This window comes from Anthonomus grandis, chromosome 6, assembly GCF_022605725.1.
Source record: "Anthonomus grandis grandis chromosome 6, icAntGran1.3, whole genome shotgun sequence".
NCBI classification, from domain to species: Eukaryota; Metazoa; Arthropoda; class Insecta; order Coleoptera; family Curculionidae; genus Anthonomus; species Anthonomus grandis.
Genome location: NC_065551.1, coordinates 248,637 through 261,157, shown reverse-complemented (window position 1 = coordinate 261,157; position 12,521 = coordinate 248,637). Strand labels below are relative to the sequence as shown.

At 34.6% G+C, this 12,521-nt stretch overlaps 1 protein-coding gene across 2 annotated transcripts in view; it reads left to right on the top strand.

The window, feature by feature from the left end:
* Positions 1–1,422: 1,422 nt before the first annotated feature.
* The window catches only part of LOC126737391 (myrosinase 1-like), a 33,518-nt gene continuing 22,419 nt past the window's right edge, over positions 1,423–12,521 (top strand). The window contains exons 1-5 of one of the 2 annotated variants that reach the window (XM_050442279.1): positions 1,423–1,589; positions 1,658–1,791; positions 8,481–8,588; positions 12,096–12,191; positions 12,248–12,369. In XM_050442279.1, coding sequence (XP_050298236.1) covers positions 1,531–1,589; positions 1,658–1,791; positions 8,481–8,588; positions 12,096–12,191; positions 12,248–12,369 — 519 coding nt within the window. In that variant the 5' untranslated portion in view covers positions 1,423–1,530. Of the gene's footprint in view, positions 1,590–1,651; positions 1,792–8,480; positions 8,589–12,095; positions 12,192–12,247; positions 12,370–12,521 lie in introns of both variants that reach the window. The other variant, XM_050442278.1, reaches the window with a different exon arrangement.

The following is a 12,521-nucleotide window of genomic DNA, read 5'->3' as shown; positions in this document are numbered from 1 at the left end:
CACTTGCAGGACTGTCCATGCACCAGTCCATACATACATAAGAGATGTTTAAATTCTTAATAAGCATAAAGCATAGTACATACTTATTTAATGCTATATGTTTGATATATCGAAGTGCCAAGTATATAGAAATCGCGTTGTAGTCCAGTTGGTTGGTCCAAGTTCAGTTCGGAATATTGGCGCTATATTTAAATCGCACAAAAATAGTAGAAAATAAATATTTCTAGTAATCTAAAGCGACCGTGTTTAGTAGTGTCAATAAAACAGTTGAGTATTTTTATGCATCGAGTATTTTAATTTACACCTAACGAATGGGTTAAAAAAATATAATACTTCTAGGACTTCTTGGTTGTCGGAGTGTTTTATTGGATCAAATTATATCAAATCTGGCTTTTTGAATTGCTTATCTACTTCTTTACAAAGTTTCTAAAAACATTTGTTACAGTAAACGTCAAGGTTCGGTGTCAAGTACTATCGGAGTGGTTAAGTTGTTTTATGCAATTCCCAAACGATATTTTGCATCTTATTTGTGTAATTAACATATAAGATTGTATCTAATTTTACATAAAAGCTCTTTTGCTGCTTTTGATTTTGGTAGCCTTTGGAGAAATGAACTAGTTATATTAATAATACATGAAATATGCGCTTCCTTATTTTCTGAGTCTGTCTACCCAAATATTTGATCTACCTAAATAAGTATATAAATACCGAAATAAGTGTTAGTAGTAAGTATATAGTACCGAAATAATAAAATACCGAAGTAAGAATACTTATTATGATATTATTGGCTTCAGCATGGCATTTAAAAAATTGCCGAAATTGTAAACAATTTATACTCGAAAACTGGGGATACTGTACTTCTGTTTCTTATGCTAGATATACTGTTTGTATTTTGTTATTCTATTTTTCTTGATAACTTTACACCCGTGTAAGTTATGTTATTTTTAGTGTCCGATGTTCAACTCGGTTCGGTGAATATATTCTTGCTACTGAAAGTGCAGATTTGTGTAATGAATCTTACTACAACAGGCCGATGGTAGTACGGAATTTTAAATATTTATAGTAGTTCATTTTAAACTGTGGGATATATATATTATATAATGACATGTTCGTTTATTATTTTAAATTTGTTTTGACGATGAGACCTTTGACCCACATTGTTCTTAGTTTCCTGTGTAAGTACACTTGAATTTTTGTTGATAATGGATAACTGATTCATAATACTAAACCCTTCATATGTGTTTTTTAGCTTATTTAAACGAGATCTAAGTACTAATAGTCAGGAGATTTCACTTATCTTTCTTATCTGTGAAAAAACCAAATGCAAACAATAACTACTACATATTAAAATATTCATGAAGTGCCTTATTTTGAACTAAATAAGTGCATTGTTTTGGATAATTTAATAGATTTGGTTTCGGTGTTGTAATTATCAAAATTGATAAGCTGAAGTATCAAATTTACCTATATAAATGCGAAAAAATCCAAATTGTTTATTTTACTTTTTTAGTTTATGTGCGTAAAAGAAATATGAAGTTCAAGATATTTGTGGCGGCTTTAGTGACTTCGGCAGTAGCATTGCCATCAAGGTAAGATATCAGAAGATAAAAATATCGCTATTCATGTTTGAACATATTTGTTTTTGAAATGGTTACAGTTTAGGCACTCCTGGTAGCCATGCGCATCTTTTTAGTGAAGATGTGACTAACATGTCTTTCCCAGAAGGTTTCATGTGGGGATACGCATCTGCTGCATATCAAGTTGAGGGTGGTTGGGATGCAGATGGAAAAGGTAAGATTTCACATTATTTAAAGTTTTCACTTTTTTAAAGATCCGTTTTAAATAAATTTCGTATGCGCGGTGCCTGAAATTTAGTCTACACTATTTTTAACTTAATAAAAATAAAAATAAGTGAACATCGCACTTTTAAATTGGTAAGACAAAGATCTGGTTCTTTTTTAAATGAGACTCCTATATCATGGTTGATTTTCAGAACTGGCTTATACCTATAATGTAATTTTTAATATAAAAAAAGGAAAATGGCAACTTTGACGTATATTCTGGGTATCATACATACTTTATCCTGGTAGATCCCAGTCAGCATAAGTCGGTTCGTTGGACATCCCAGTGACGCAAAAATGGGACTTGATAAATAAATAAATAATATAAATCCCAGGAATATCCCGTTACATCTCATAAAATCTTTGGGATGTCCTAGGGACGAGCTTGTGAAATAAACAGTACGGGCCACAAATGGAAGTTGATCTTACATACCTCCTGTGGATAGTACTGTAAACGTACGAGGGACTTATGAGCTGTCCAGTGAATGTGTATTGGACAACGATATTTACATTTTACGGATATTTATAGGATATAAAAGGGATCGTAGAAAAACTATAAAAAGGGGTATATTTTAGAAAAAAATCACTTTTATTTTAATATTATACAGTGACTATTTTTATTTTTAACGTTTTAGCCTTTCAGGGGCTTGGCGATATTACGACATGATCTGAATCTCAATATCTTTTCGTGTAACTTGTGTAATTTTTGGATTAAACATTTATTCCTTCTAAAACAAAAAAATATTACTTACATGGCCGTCAGTTTTTAGTTTTGAGTTAAAGTTCTTTTATGGAAAGATTTTGAATCTTTAGGCATTTTAAATATAATTCAGGTACTAACCTTGTAACATGGTAACCTACGTGGCATATTAAAATGAAGCTAAAGTTGAGGGATTCCAGTTCAAAGCCTCCAATTTAAAATCACTTTTGCTTACCGCCGCGACCACAAAACACCGATACAGCGACGAAATCAAAACTCGCAAAACAAAAGTCAGTTATTTATTTCACAAAATTAGTTGCTGCTAGGGATCAAACTTTCCAAATTTAAAAAGAAAATGGAGGATGCAGAACATCCCAGTCACAATAGCGCAATGAACTGAACGCCCCATCCCCGATGTGCATTGCAATAACAGAGAGAATCGATGACAGCAACCTCTCCATGTCATGGCTTGGAGATGTAGAGATAATGGCTTTAACTATTATCATATTCCAATGGGTATCGTTTTCTAGTAAATTGAGTTCTTCACATGTAGCACGATATGTTGGGAATATTGTACCATTAACAGTCCGTAGTGACTCAAATGACGTTGGTCCACGCACACTTAACAACAACAATCGCAAATAGAAGCATTCGTATTTGGATGAATACATACGACTAAGAATATCAGTAGAACGCACATCCGGATAACCAGGAAGATTCTATACTTAACCATAGAAAAAATTACGCTTAGCTATCGTTTGCGTTTTGTTATTCCATGTCAGATGTGTTTTTGTTTTACCGCGTTTTCGTGTAGTCACTAAAAAACGCGGTCGAACGGAATAAAAAGTATCCTATATCCATCTCCTGGTTCTAAGCTACTTCTTCATCAATTTTCAGCCAAATCGATTCAGCCGTTCTTGTAACACGAAGGCTCTTTTATATATATAGATATTAAATGGATACCATTCTTTCAATTTCATTTTTTTTTAATTAAAATATTAAGAAAAAACCACAAAATTTTAGAAACGCTATATTTTTTGTATTAATATATATAAATATCTAAGAGACATCTCATGAATATCCTCAGTCTGACAATCCCACCCAGGACGTCCAAGAGACGTCCCACGGTATTTTTATTTGAACCATCCCACGTAGGACGTTTGCGACCAATATAGTACATCCCCGGGACAATGAGTGCTTACTGGGATGGTGGGAAACATTTCGCTATAAAAAATATTGATGACTATAATTCAGACTATCCTAAAGTGCAAGGCACTCGCCAAGGCAAGTTACTTATCTGACCAGCTTAAGGTCGTCAGCAAAGAAAAGAGAATTACTATGGTTAAGAGACTGTTTAATATATTTGATAAAAAAAAATGAGATAGTAGAAGGATGCAGGTGGGACCCTTACAAATAAAGACTACTATTAGAAAATTAATGTGGGATATGAAGTTGCCACTTTGAGATCAACTAGGGATGTAAATCTTCACCCAGTTCAATAGTGAACCCGCGATATGTCAAGACCAAGAAAGTGCACCACGTCAATTGCCTTAGAGAAGTTTGTGTAGATGGAATGAACTTTTTAGTTTCACTCCATAACAAAACTAAACTTACATAAGTTTACTTCTGTTAGTGATTTTTGATTAAACCTCAATTTATTCATTAACAGACTAATTTCTGATCATAGTGAGAAAATAAAGAATTTTGTATTAATACATTAAATAATACCCCAGTGTTAAATTAAATGTATTCATTACATTTGCATTAATGTGCATAAACACTCGAAGTATTTCATGCAAACTGGCTTTTTATATTTCCATAATATATTTATATATAAATATACACGGTGGAGTAGTATATAGAGGAGCATTTTTTGCTTACAGTCGAAAAATACTCGCTACCAAAGACTCGTCTCGAGACATTCTTTGCTTTCCAAATTATCAACCTGCAACAATAAAACAAAATTAATAACTTAATCTTTTAAAATCACCCAGCACTCAAACGAACACACCAGGCGATCAAAGCACTTTTGCTACTGGATCTCCCAGCTACCTTACTAAGGGACTTTTCTCTTTGCAATGTACCAACGTCTTTGGTATTGTCTATCCTTTGGCAGTTATTGCCTTTAAGCGCCTTTTCGCTTATCGATTCAGCACCGTCTTGCTGAAAGGTCCTACTTGAAGACTTTCTCCATTCTTGGAACAACTTCTGTCCCCAGATGACGTTTTATTCACATCTTTCATTGACCTTGTCTAATGGCAAGCGACTTTTCGCAATCATCGTCAGCTACTTATAACCTAAATGTGGAGAACGACTTTTATTCCTATCACATTCCTTTCCAAAGCCTTCTTCTGAAGTAAGACCGTTATCTTTTAAAGGTTTAATCTTATCAACTGCCCAGATTACAACATAACGTTTCTTAAATCCATGGTCTCTAAATAGACTTTCCACCACATAACGATCATGATCTAAGATTTTCTTGATCGTGTATGAGCCATCATACTTCGTATTTTGAATATTTCTTTTTTGAAGAACTAAATCATGGACTTCAAACCTTTTTCTTGGAAATGGTTTTCATTTGGCGTCAAAACTAGCCTTTTGTTTCTTTAGCTCCTCTCAGTGTATACCCAAAAAGCAATTCAGGAGGACTCTTTCCTGTGGTCTTATTAATTCACGAATTAATTTCAAATTTGATTTGCTAAAGGTTTGTATCCCAAATAACTTCTTCGTCTAAAGATGCTGCGAACACTGGTAAAAGGGAACGGGTATAACGCTCAACCTGGCCATTTGCGCTGGGTGATGCAGTGGGATTATAAACAACTTTTTCCACCCATCCCCAACTTCTTATTCCTATTTCCGATGTGTACTTCTTGAATTCCTTGCTGGTAAAAGCCGTTCTTTGATCATAAATAATGCGTCAAGGAACACCAAAAATACTTAATATTTCTTTGAGAAATGTAATAGGCAAGGTCTTGGTACTCTTTACTGCTTTCATGAAAACATATTTTGTGGAGGCGTCAACGAATAATTAAGGCACATGTTTCCTTGCTTACTTTTTACAAATGGTCCTAAATGGTCTCTGCACATTGGAGTATTTAGTTTTGATATAGGTTGTAAAAATCCAGGCTGTTTTTCTCCACTGCGTTTGTGATAAAGACAAATTAGACAACATTTTGTATAACGAGCCACCAATTTACGTAGTCCTGGAAACCAATAATTCTTTTCAATAAGAGACAGCGTCTTCTCTGCCGCCAGGTGCCCAGCTTAAAAATGACAAAAGGACGTTACTGCATGTCGTGCTGTCTTCGGTACGACCCATCTCAGACCTCCATTTATTTTTGGGTATATACTGTCATTTTTTAATTCATACTCTTTATGGATAGATGCTCTCCTTTATTCATGGGAGCTCTAAGTATCACATCGTTTAAATACCTACAACGTTCATCTTGAAGTTGAGCAGTTAAAATCCAATCACTTTCTGATATATTTATTGTTAAAATCTGTGTTTCTTCAACTTTTTGATTGCATTCAATAGGATTTCGACTTAGTTCATCGACATGTACCATGCGTGAACCAGGGGCCGTATTTTTGAAACCATTCGACTTTGATTCGCATACGAAATTAGAGGATTTCGCACGAAAAATCGATATTCGTATTTTCGACCGCTTCGTATGCGAACTTTTTCGCATGCGGTGGATCGAATGGGTATATACCATTCGAATTTCAAGTTCGTGTGCGATTCTGCCACTTGTCTTGTTTTGATTTTAAACTAGCTTTATTTTTTTTTTAATTTGTGAGTTGGTTAAGTATTTTCGTAGTGTTTTTTTATTGTTTATTGAAAAAAAAATAGCAATAATCAAATGGCAAGATTAAACAATCTTGTGCAAAGAAACGTGGTCGATGCACTGGAAGAGACTAAAACTCTGGCAGATAGAAGGAATAGGATGTACTCTTCATTTCTTGACCCATTTGAAATGTATGCAGATGCTTAATTTAATAAATTATATAAATTAAGTAAGCCTATTACGATAGAATGATTAAGCATATTACGATGATGTGATCTTTATGTGCTCCTGAGACTGTGTAATCTATCCACTAGTTTTATATAAGGCTTGTGCAGTTTTAGCCGAAAAATTTTGGGTGAAATTGCCCGACTTTAATTCCGGGTGCTCTTCCATAAATGAAATTAGTTCTTTCTTTCGCTCACTCGACACAAAACCGCAATATTTTTTATTTTTTGAATTCATTAAAAAAAAAGTAAATTCGCAAAAACCCAAGAAACGCCATGAAAAAACCTCAAAATTCCTTGATGTTTTTAAACTTAAATTTTAGGTTAAGTTAAAAAATCGTTATCGTCTTCATCCCGGTTGACACGGCCTCCAATAGCACTCGACTTTGCTACGTTGCGACTACATTTCATGTTCGCATGCGAATGAAATATCGAATGCTGTTCAAAAATGCACTTTTTAATTCGTGTGCGAATTTTGCCGCTCGACTTTGTTCGCATTCGAAGATTCTCGCATGGTTTCGAAAATACGGCCCCAGGACGATATTCTATTGTAAAACTAAATTCTTGCGTTATGATCAACCAACGTCCAATTCTAGGAATAAGATCTCTCTTGGTCATAGTCAGTTGAAGAGTATTACAATCAGTTAAAACTTTAAACGATATCCCCAATAAGTATACTCGAAAACTTTGCATAGATTGCACTACAGCCATTGTTTGAAGTTCATCATGAAGGCTTGCTGTTGATCTTTCCAAAAAAACTCTATACTCTTTTTAATCAATTGTATGTGTATTGTAAGTGATCTAGCAATAGCAAAGTCCTTAATATATTTACGGAAATAACTGAATAATCCTAGAAATATTAATAAAAAATTGGGCGTACACCTTCTACTTATGACCCAACTACTCAATAGAGTGTTGCTATGGATTCTTTTTCCATAGGAACTTGATGGTAATCACTGGCCATATCAAACGTTGTAAAATAAGAGCAGTTCTTTCATCGTTCTGGTGATCTGATGCAATTCGGGGAAGGGTATAATGAAGTATTTCATCCAAACTTTGAGTTTTTATGTTTCCATAATATGGACATACGAATATACAGGGTAGAGTAGTATATAAAGGGGCATTTTTTGCCTACATTTGAATCTAGATTCTCAAGAACTTTAAGGATAATGTTGAAAATACCTATCAACCGGTTGTTTTTACATCTGAGGTATCACCAGTCTTGTAAAGGAAAACCACTTATTTGGTTGGCAAAAATTAAGACTGATTTTCATAACCAATCAGGTTTTTTATGAGAGTTAAGGTTATCTAAAATTGCAATAAAAACCACATATATTTAAAACTTGACTAGTATAGACACAACCGAACTAATCAGCAAAAAGTTAGGTGAATTAGTATTCCATGGCAATTTTATGGATTCTCTAACTACGGAATTTAGCTTTTGCGATGACTCAGGAAAACTGTCAGGTGTCTACTCTGTTCCGATCGAATACTTCTCTTCTTAACTTAATTCCTCTTAAATGTTGAAGACATCGTTCCGCCTGGCTACCGGCGGATTTAAAGAGAAGGACAAAGAACAACCACGTGTTGACTAGGTGAAGGACGAGGAGGAAGTCTAATATTTTAACTGTCACTTTCCTCTACAAAAAATGTCAAATTTGTCCGAAAAAAAAGTATACTTGTCCGATCATCAAACCATCTTTGACCCACCTACTTTTTATAACCTCATAAAAGAAAAAAAGAATGAGAAAAGAAGAGTGACATTGTTAACGTATTTTTCTGTCCTAAGAGTAAGAACTTTCGCGTCGCTTAGCTTAAAGTCACATTCAGACAAAATAGCCAACGTATCCGTTGGCACTGTTATTTTTACACATTACGCATTTTGTATATAGTGCTAAAAATATGTACAATATATATATTTTTTATTTAGGTGAAAGCATTTGGGACTATGATGCTCATAATCATCCAGATTGGTGGCCAGAAAATCAAAATGGCGATATTGCTTGCGACAGTTACAATCAAGCTGCTGTTGATGTTGGTAAGCACCTTAAATTTTTTAAAGCTATAACTTTTTTAACCCCCCTTAACTACTATCCTCCCTATAGTAAAACATTACAGCTACCCGCGGGTCAATATGGCCCACTTTTTTATTTTGAAAATAAAAAACTGTTTGATTAAAATAAACTAATTTATTCATAAAAAATGATGAAATAAACATTAATAAACAAATTTCGTTGGCCAAAATATCCTAAACACACTTTGGGCAGATTTTTTTTGAACATTGCTGGCAAACTGGTATTTTGCAGGAATCGCAGAAGGTGTTCGTTTTGCGGTCCTTTTTCGGTGGGCAGAAAGCACATCTCTTTCTCTTGGATGCACCCTGAGCCTGCTGAAGAGCACAATGCGTTTCTATAACAACCCCAAGTATATCTGCAGTGAGTTCTCTCAACCTATGTGGTATTTTGTTGTTGTATACTTTCGATCTCATATAGGGTTCGCATAGTTGACGACCAAGATTTTTTAGAAAATGTAATCTACAAATTTCTTTTCCTTCGGCAGCAAATTGATAGATAACTCTGCTGTTTATTGTAGAAACGTTCAAAATCATGTGAAAAATAACCATTGGTCATCGGCGTGTCCTGCGAGATGTCGAATATGTTGCACATTTCTGGTCTAGTGCGTCAACACCGGCTTTTGTATCGTTGTAAAATAACACTATATCCGGCTTTTTTGATGAGTCGTCTACAACATTATCATTGTGCATTGTCGACAACAATATTAAGGATTTGTTTTTTTTGGGAACGTGAGACACAATAGTGTGAGTAGAGGTAAACCCGAAAATGGAGGACTCTACTTCACATTTTTTGCAAGGTAAGAATTCGGGTGGAACAAATCTTTTATTCTTCTTGACTGTGCCAACATATGTAAGCTTACGATTGAGAAGTTCACCAGTTAATTCCATTGATGTGTATCAGTTATCTCCCGTTATGTTTCTATTGGTCCCAACCACAGGACCAACTAAACGAAGTACTGTTTCTGTCGGTATAGACAAGTTACCGATCACTGCGTTTTCCGGTGTAGATTTCAGAATTAATCATATAATGTGATTTGGAATCTGCTCAAATTTCAATCTTGATGCCGTATTTCGCCGGCTTAGCAGGCATGTACATTCTAAAACCGCAGCGCCCTCTAAAAGGAACTAACATTTCATCCCCCTGTTAAGAATTCAGAGAGCGTGTAACGCTCATCATTGAGTTTTCAACAAATTCATTATAAATTTCAGATATTGCAGCCAGTTTGTCGACTTTCATTCTCTCTAACCATATCGTCGAATCTTAGGCAACTGTCCCGTCGGTAGCCCATAGAGATCGTAGATCTTCGTGTCCGAATTTAAAAGAACCCAGCAAATATAAAAGGCCTAAAAACGCCTCTATTTCAATTTTATCGGTCTCTTGAATAAAAACTGGCCGAAATAATGATCTGCTATTTTTGGCTTCTTGAGAGTTGTATACTGATCTTGCATAGCTCTAATTTTTGCATTGGTATGTTCAACAATCTTTTCAAGAATAGTGTATGTGATGAGAAGTCTCCAAGATTCCAACTCCGATGAGGGAGGGTTCTGGCGAGCTGGTCCTTTCAAACCAGGAAGTATTTTTATAATATTAGTACTTTTCGTTTTTCCCCTAGGCAAGAGCACCTGACACCACTTAGATTCATCTTTTCCATACCACAATTTTGTTTTCTTTACTGTTTGTACTTCGTCTTCATATTCACTTTCCGATGATAACTCTGACTGACCCAATGGTTCATCATCTGGCTGCCACTCATTTTCGCTATCGCTGTCATGTTCACTGAACTCTTCAGAATCACATTCGTCCTTATCGACCTTATCGCTTTCGTCTCCGTTGTCAAAAATCAGGTTACATGCAATCTGTCTGTCGTCAATAACGTTTGTGGCGCTGGTTGATGGTTCATTTGAAGTAGTTCTATTTTCTTCAGGCTTATTTATAGACTCCAGATCTTCCCAAAAAGTATTATCTGCAACTATCTCGAATAACTCGGCATCAGACAGTCCTCTTTGTGTCATAATCTAAAAACAAAACAAAGTATATGTATATTATGAAGTGTTTATCCACATAAATGTCAAAAAAATCAATAAAATATCGATCAAATCGTATAACGAAATACTTACTGTATTACTATCCCCGGGTCAATTTGACCCACTAGACCGAAAAAAAATATCAACGCAACCACTAAGACACTTCAAACTTTACTATTCGTATTAACGGTCGACAGAATGAGAATACTCTGTTCGCCGCACTTCCCTCTCCTATGAAACACTAGATGGCGCAAAAAACAAATATGCCTTGGGTCAGTTTGACCCGGCGGATAGTAGTTAAGGGTTAACACTAAATTGCACTTTTAAAAAACTACTTAAAAATCTTCAAACTAGTATATAAGAGTTCGCGTGTGATCGTCATGCATTGAAAATGTTTTCGCGAATTATCAGGCTATTGGATCAAATATGAAAAAGTCGAGAAAGATTGTTGTTACCCATTGACTACTGAAAATGCAAATATTTCACCAAACATCTAAAAATGTTAACTGTAGTTTCTACGATTATCTCGCATATCACCCATGTAAGTGTGCCTATATTGCTGATTTGATAATTGGTCCAAACTAAAATGTTTCTAGACTTGTGATAAATGTATCACAAATTATATTTCAGCCGGGAATGCTCATTTAAAGCACCTGGTAAATACACGCGTACAAATATTTCCTGTTTTTATTACCATTGTCTTTGAAACCCAAAACTTTGAAGCAAAAAATTGCTTCAAAAAAATAAAAAGTCATGAGCTAAGATTAAAACTAGAAATATAAAAACTTATTTAAAATGCAACTTTCCATAAATCTGAATTCCATGTCCAGTTAAAAAACGAATAACCGTGCGTAATTGGAAACTGCTGAAAAAAAGATTTTCGGCCATCAACTTCGGCCAAATTCGTAAAGCAACTTCTGTACTCGTGAGTACTCTGTAGATAGGTTAAAACTATTTATTAAGTAGTCTTTCTATTTGAGTAGTCCAGAGTCTGGCATAAGTTATTAAATTTTGGAGCGAGACTGAGCTCCAATGAGGGTAGGGATTCTATATCAACAGGGGTTTCTTAGTTCTTCTATAATTATGAGTTATTGGTATAGTCGATGTAAAAAGATCCTGGCAATCGGTCTGCCAAAGTGTAAGTTCAAAAGGAGTACATATCGCTGCTGAATCCGGATCAGAGTACGTATTAAGGACTATCTTTGTTTTTTGAAGGTTTCTGCATATCTTATTCAAGTTTTTAGACGATTTTATACGAATCCATAAAAGCCTGATTGTCTATCTGTTGGAAAGATTTAACCATTATATTTCTCCCCAAAACCAACAATGTGAACTTTGGGTATATAAACTTTCTCTAAAATGGAACTATAATCTTAATTTAATAAAAATGCGACATCTGTATTTTTCATTGTTGTTTTCATATAACTTTAATTTTTCCTCTTTTAGAACTATTAAGGAGACAGGGAGTGAACACTTACAGATTTTCCATAGCTTGGCCGAGGATTTTGCCAGATGGTACTCTAAATAACATTAGTCAAAAAGGTTAGCCATAAATTTACCATTTTTAGCAACATTTTGTACAAAACTTTTTTTTTTAGGTATTGACTACTATAAAGATCTTATTTCACAATTGAAAGAAAACAACATTGAACCTTTGGTAACAATGCATCACTGGGATAATCCGAGAGCTATTGAAGACAAAGGAGGATTTATGAACGAGGTAATGCGTTTAAATAAAAATTATGTTTCTTTGAAACATTTGATCTTTTCTCACCTTAGTTGACTATCTGCTTTTGATTTGTCGCGTAAATAACGCAACTTACTGTGGTTTCTCTAACAAAAGTAGATCCCTTTAAAATTATGTGTCTTCAC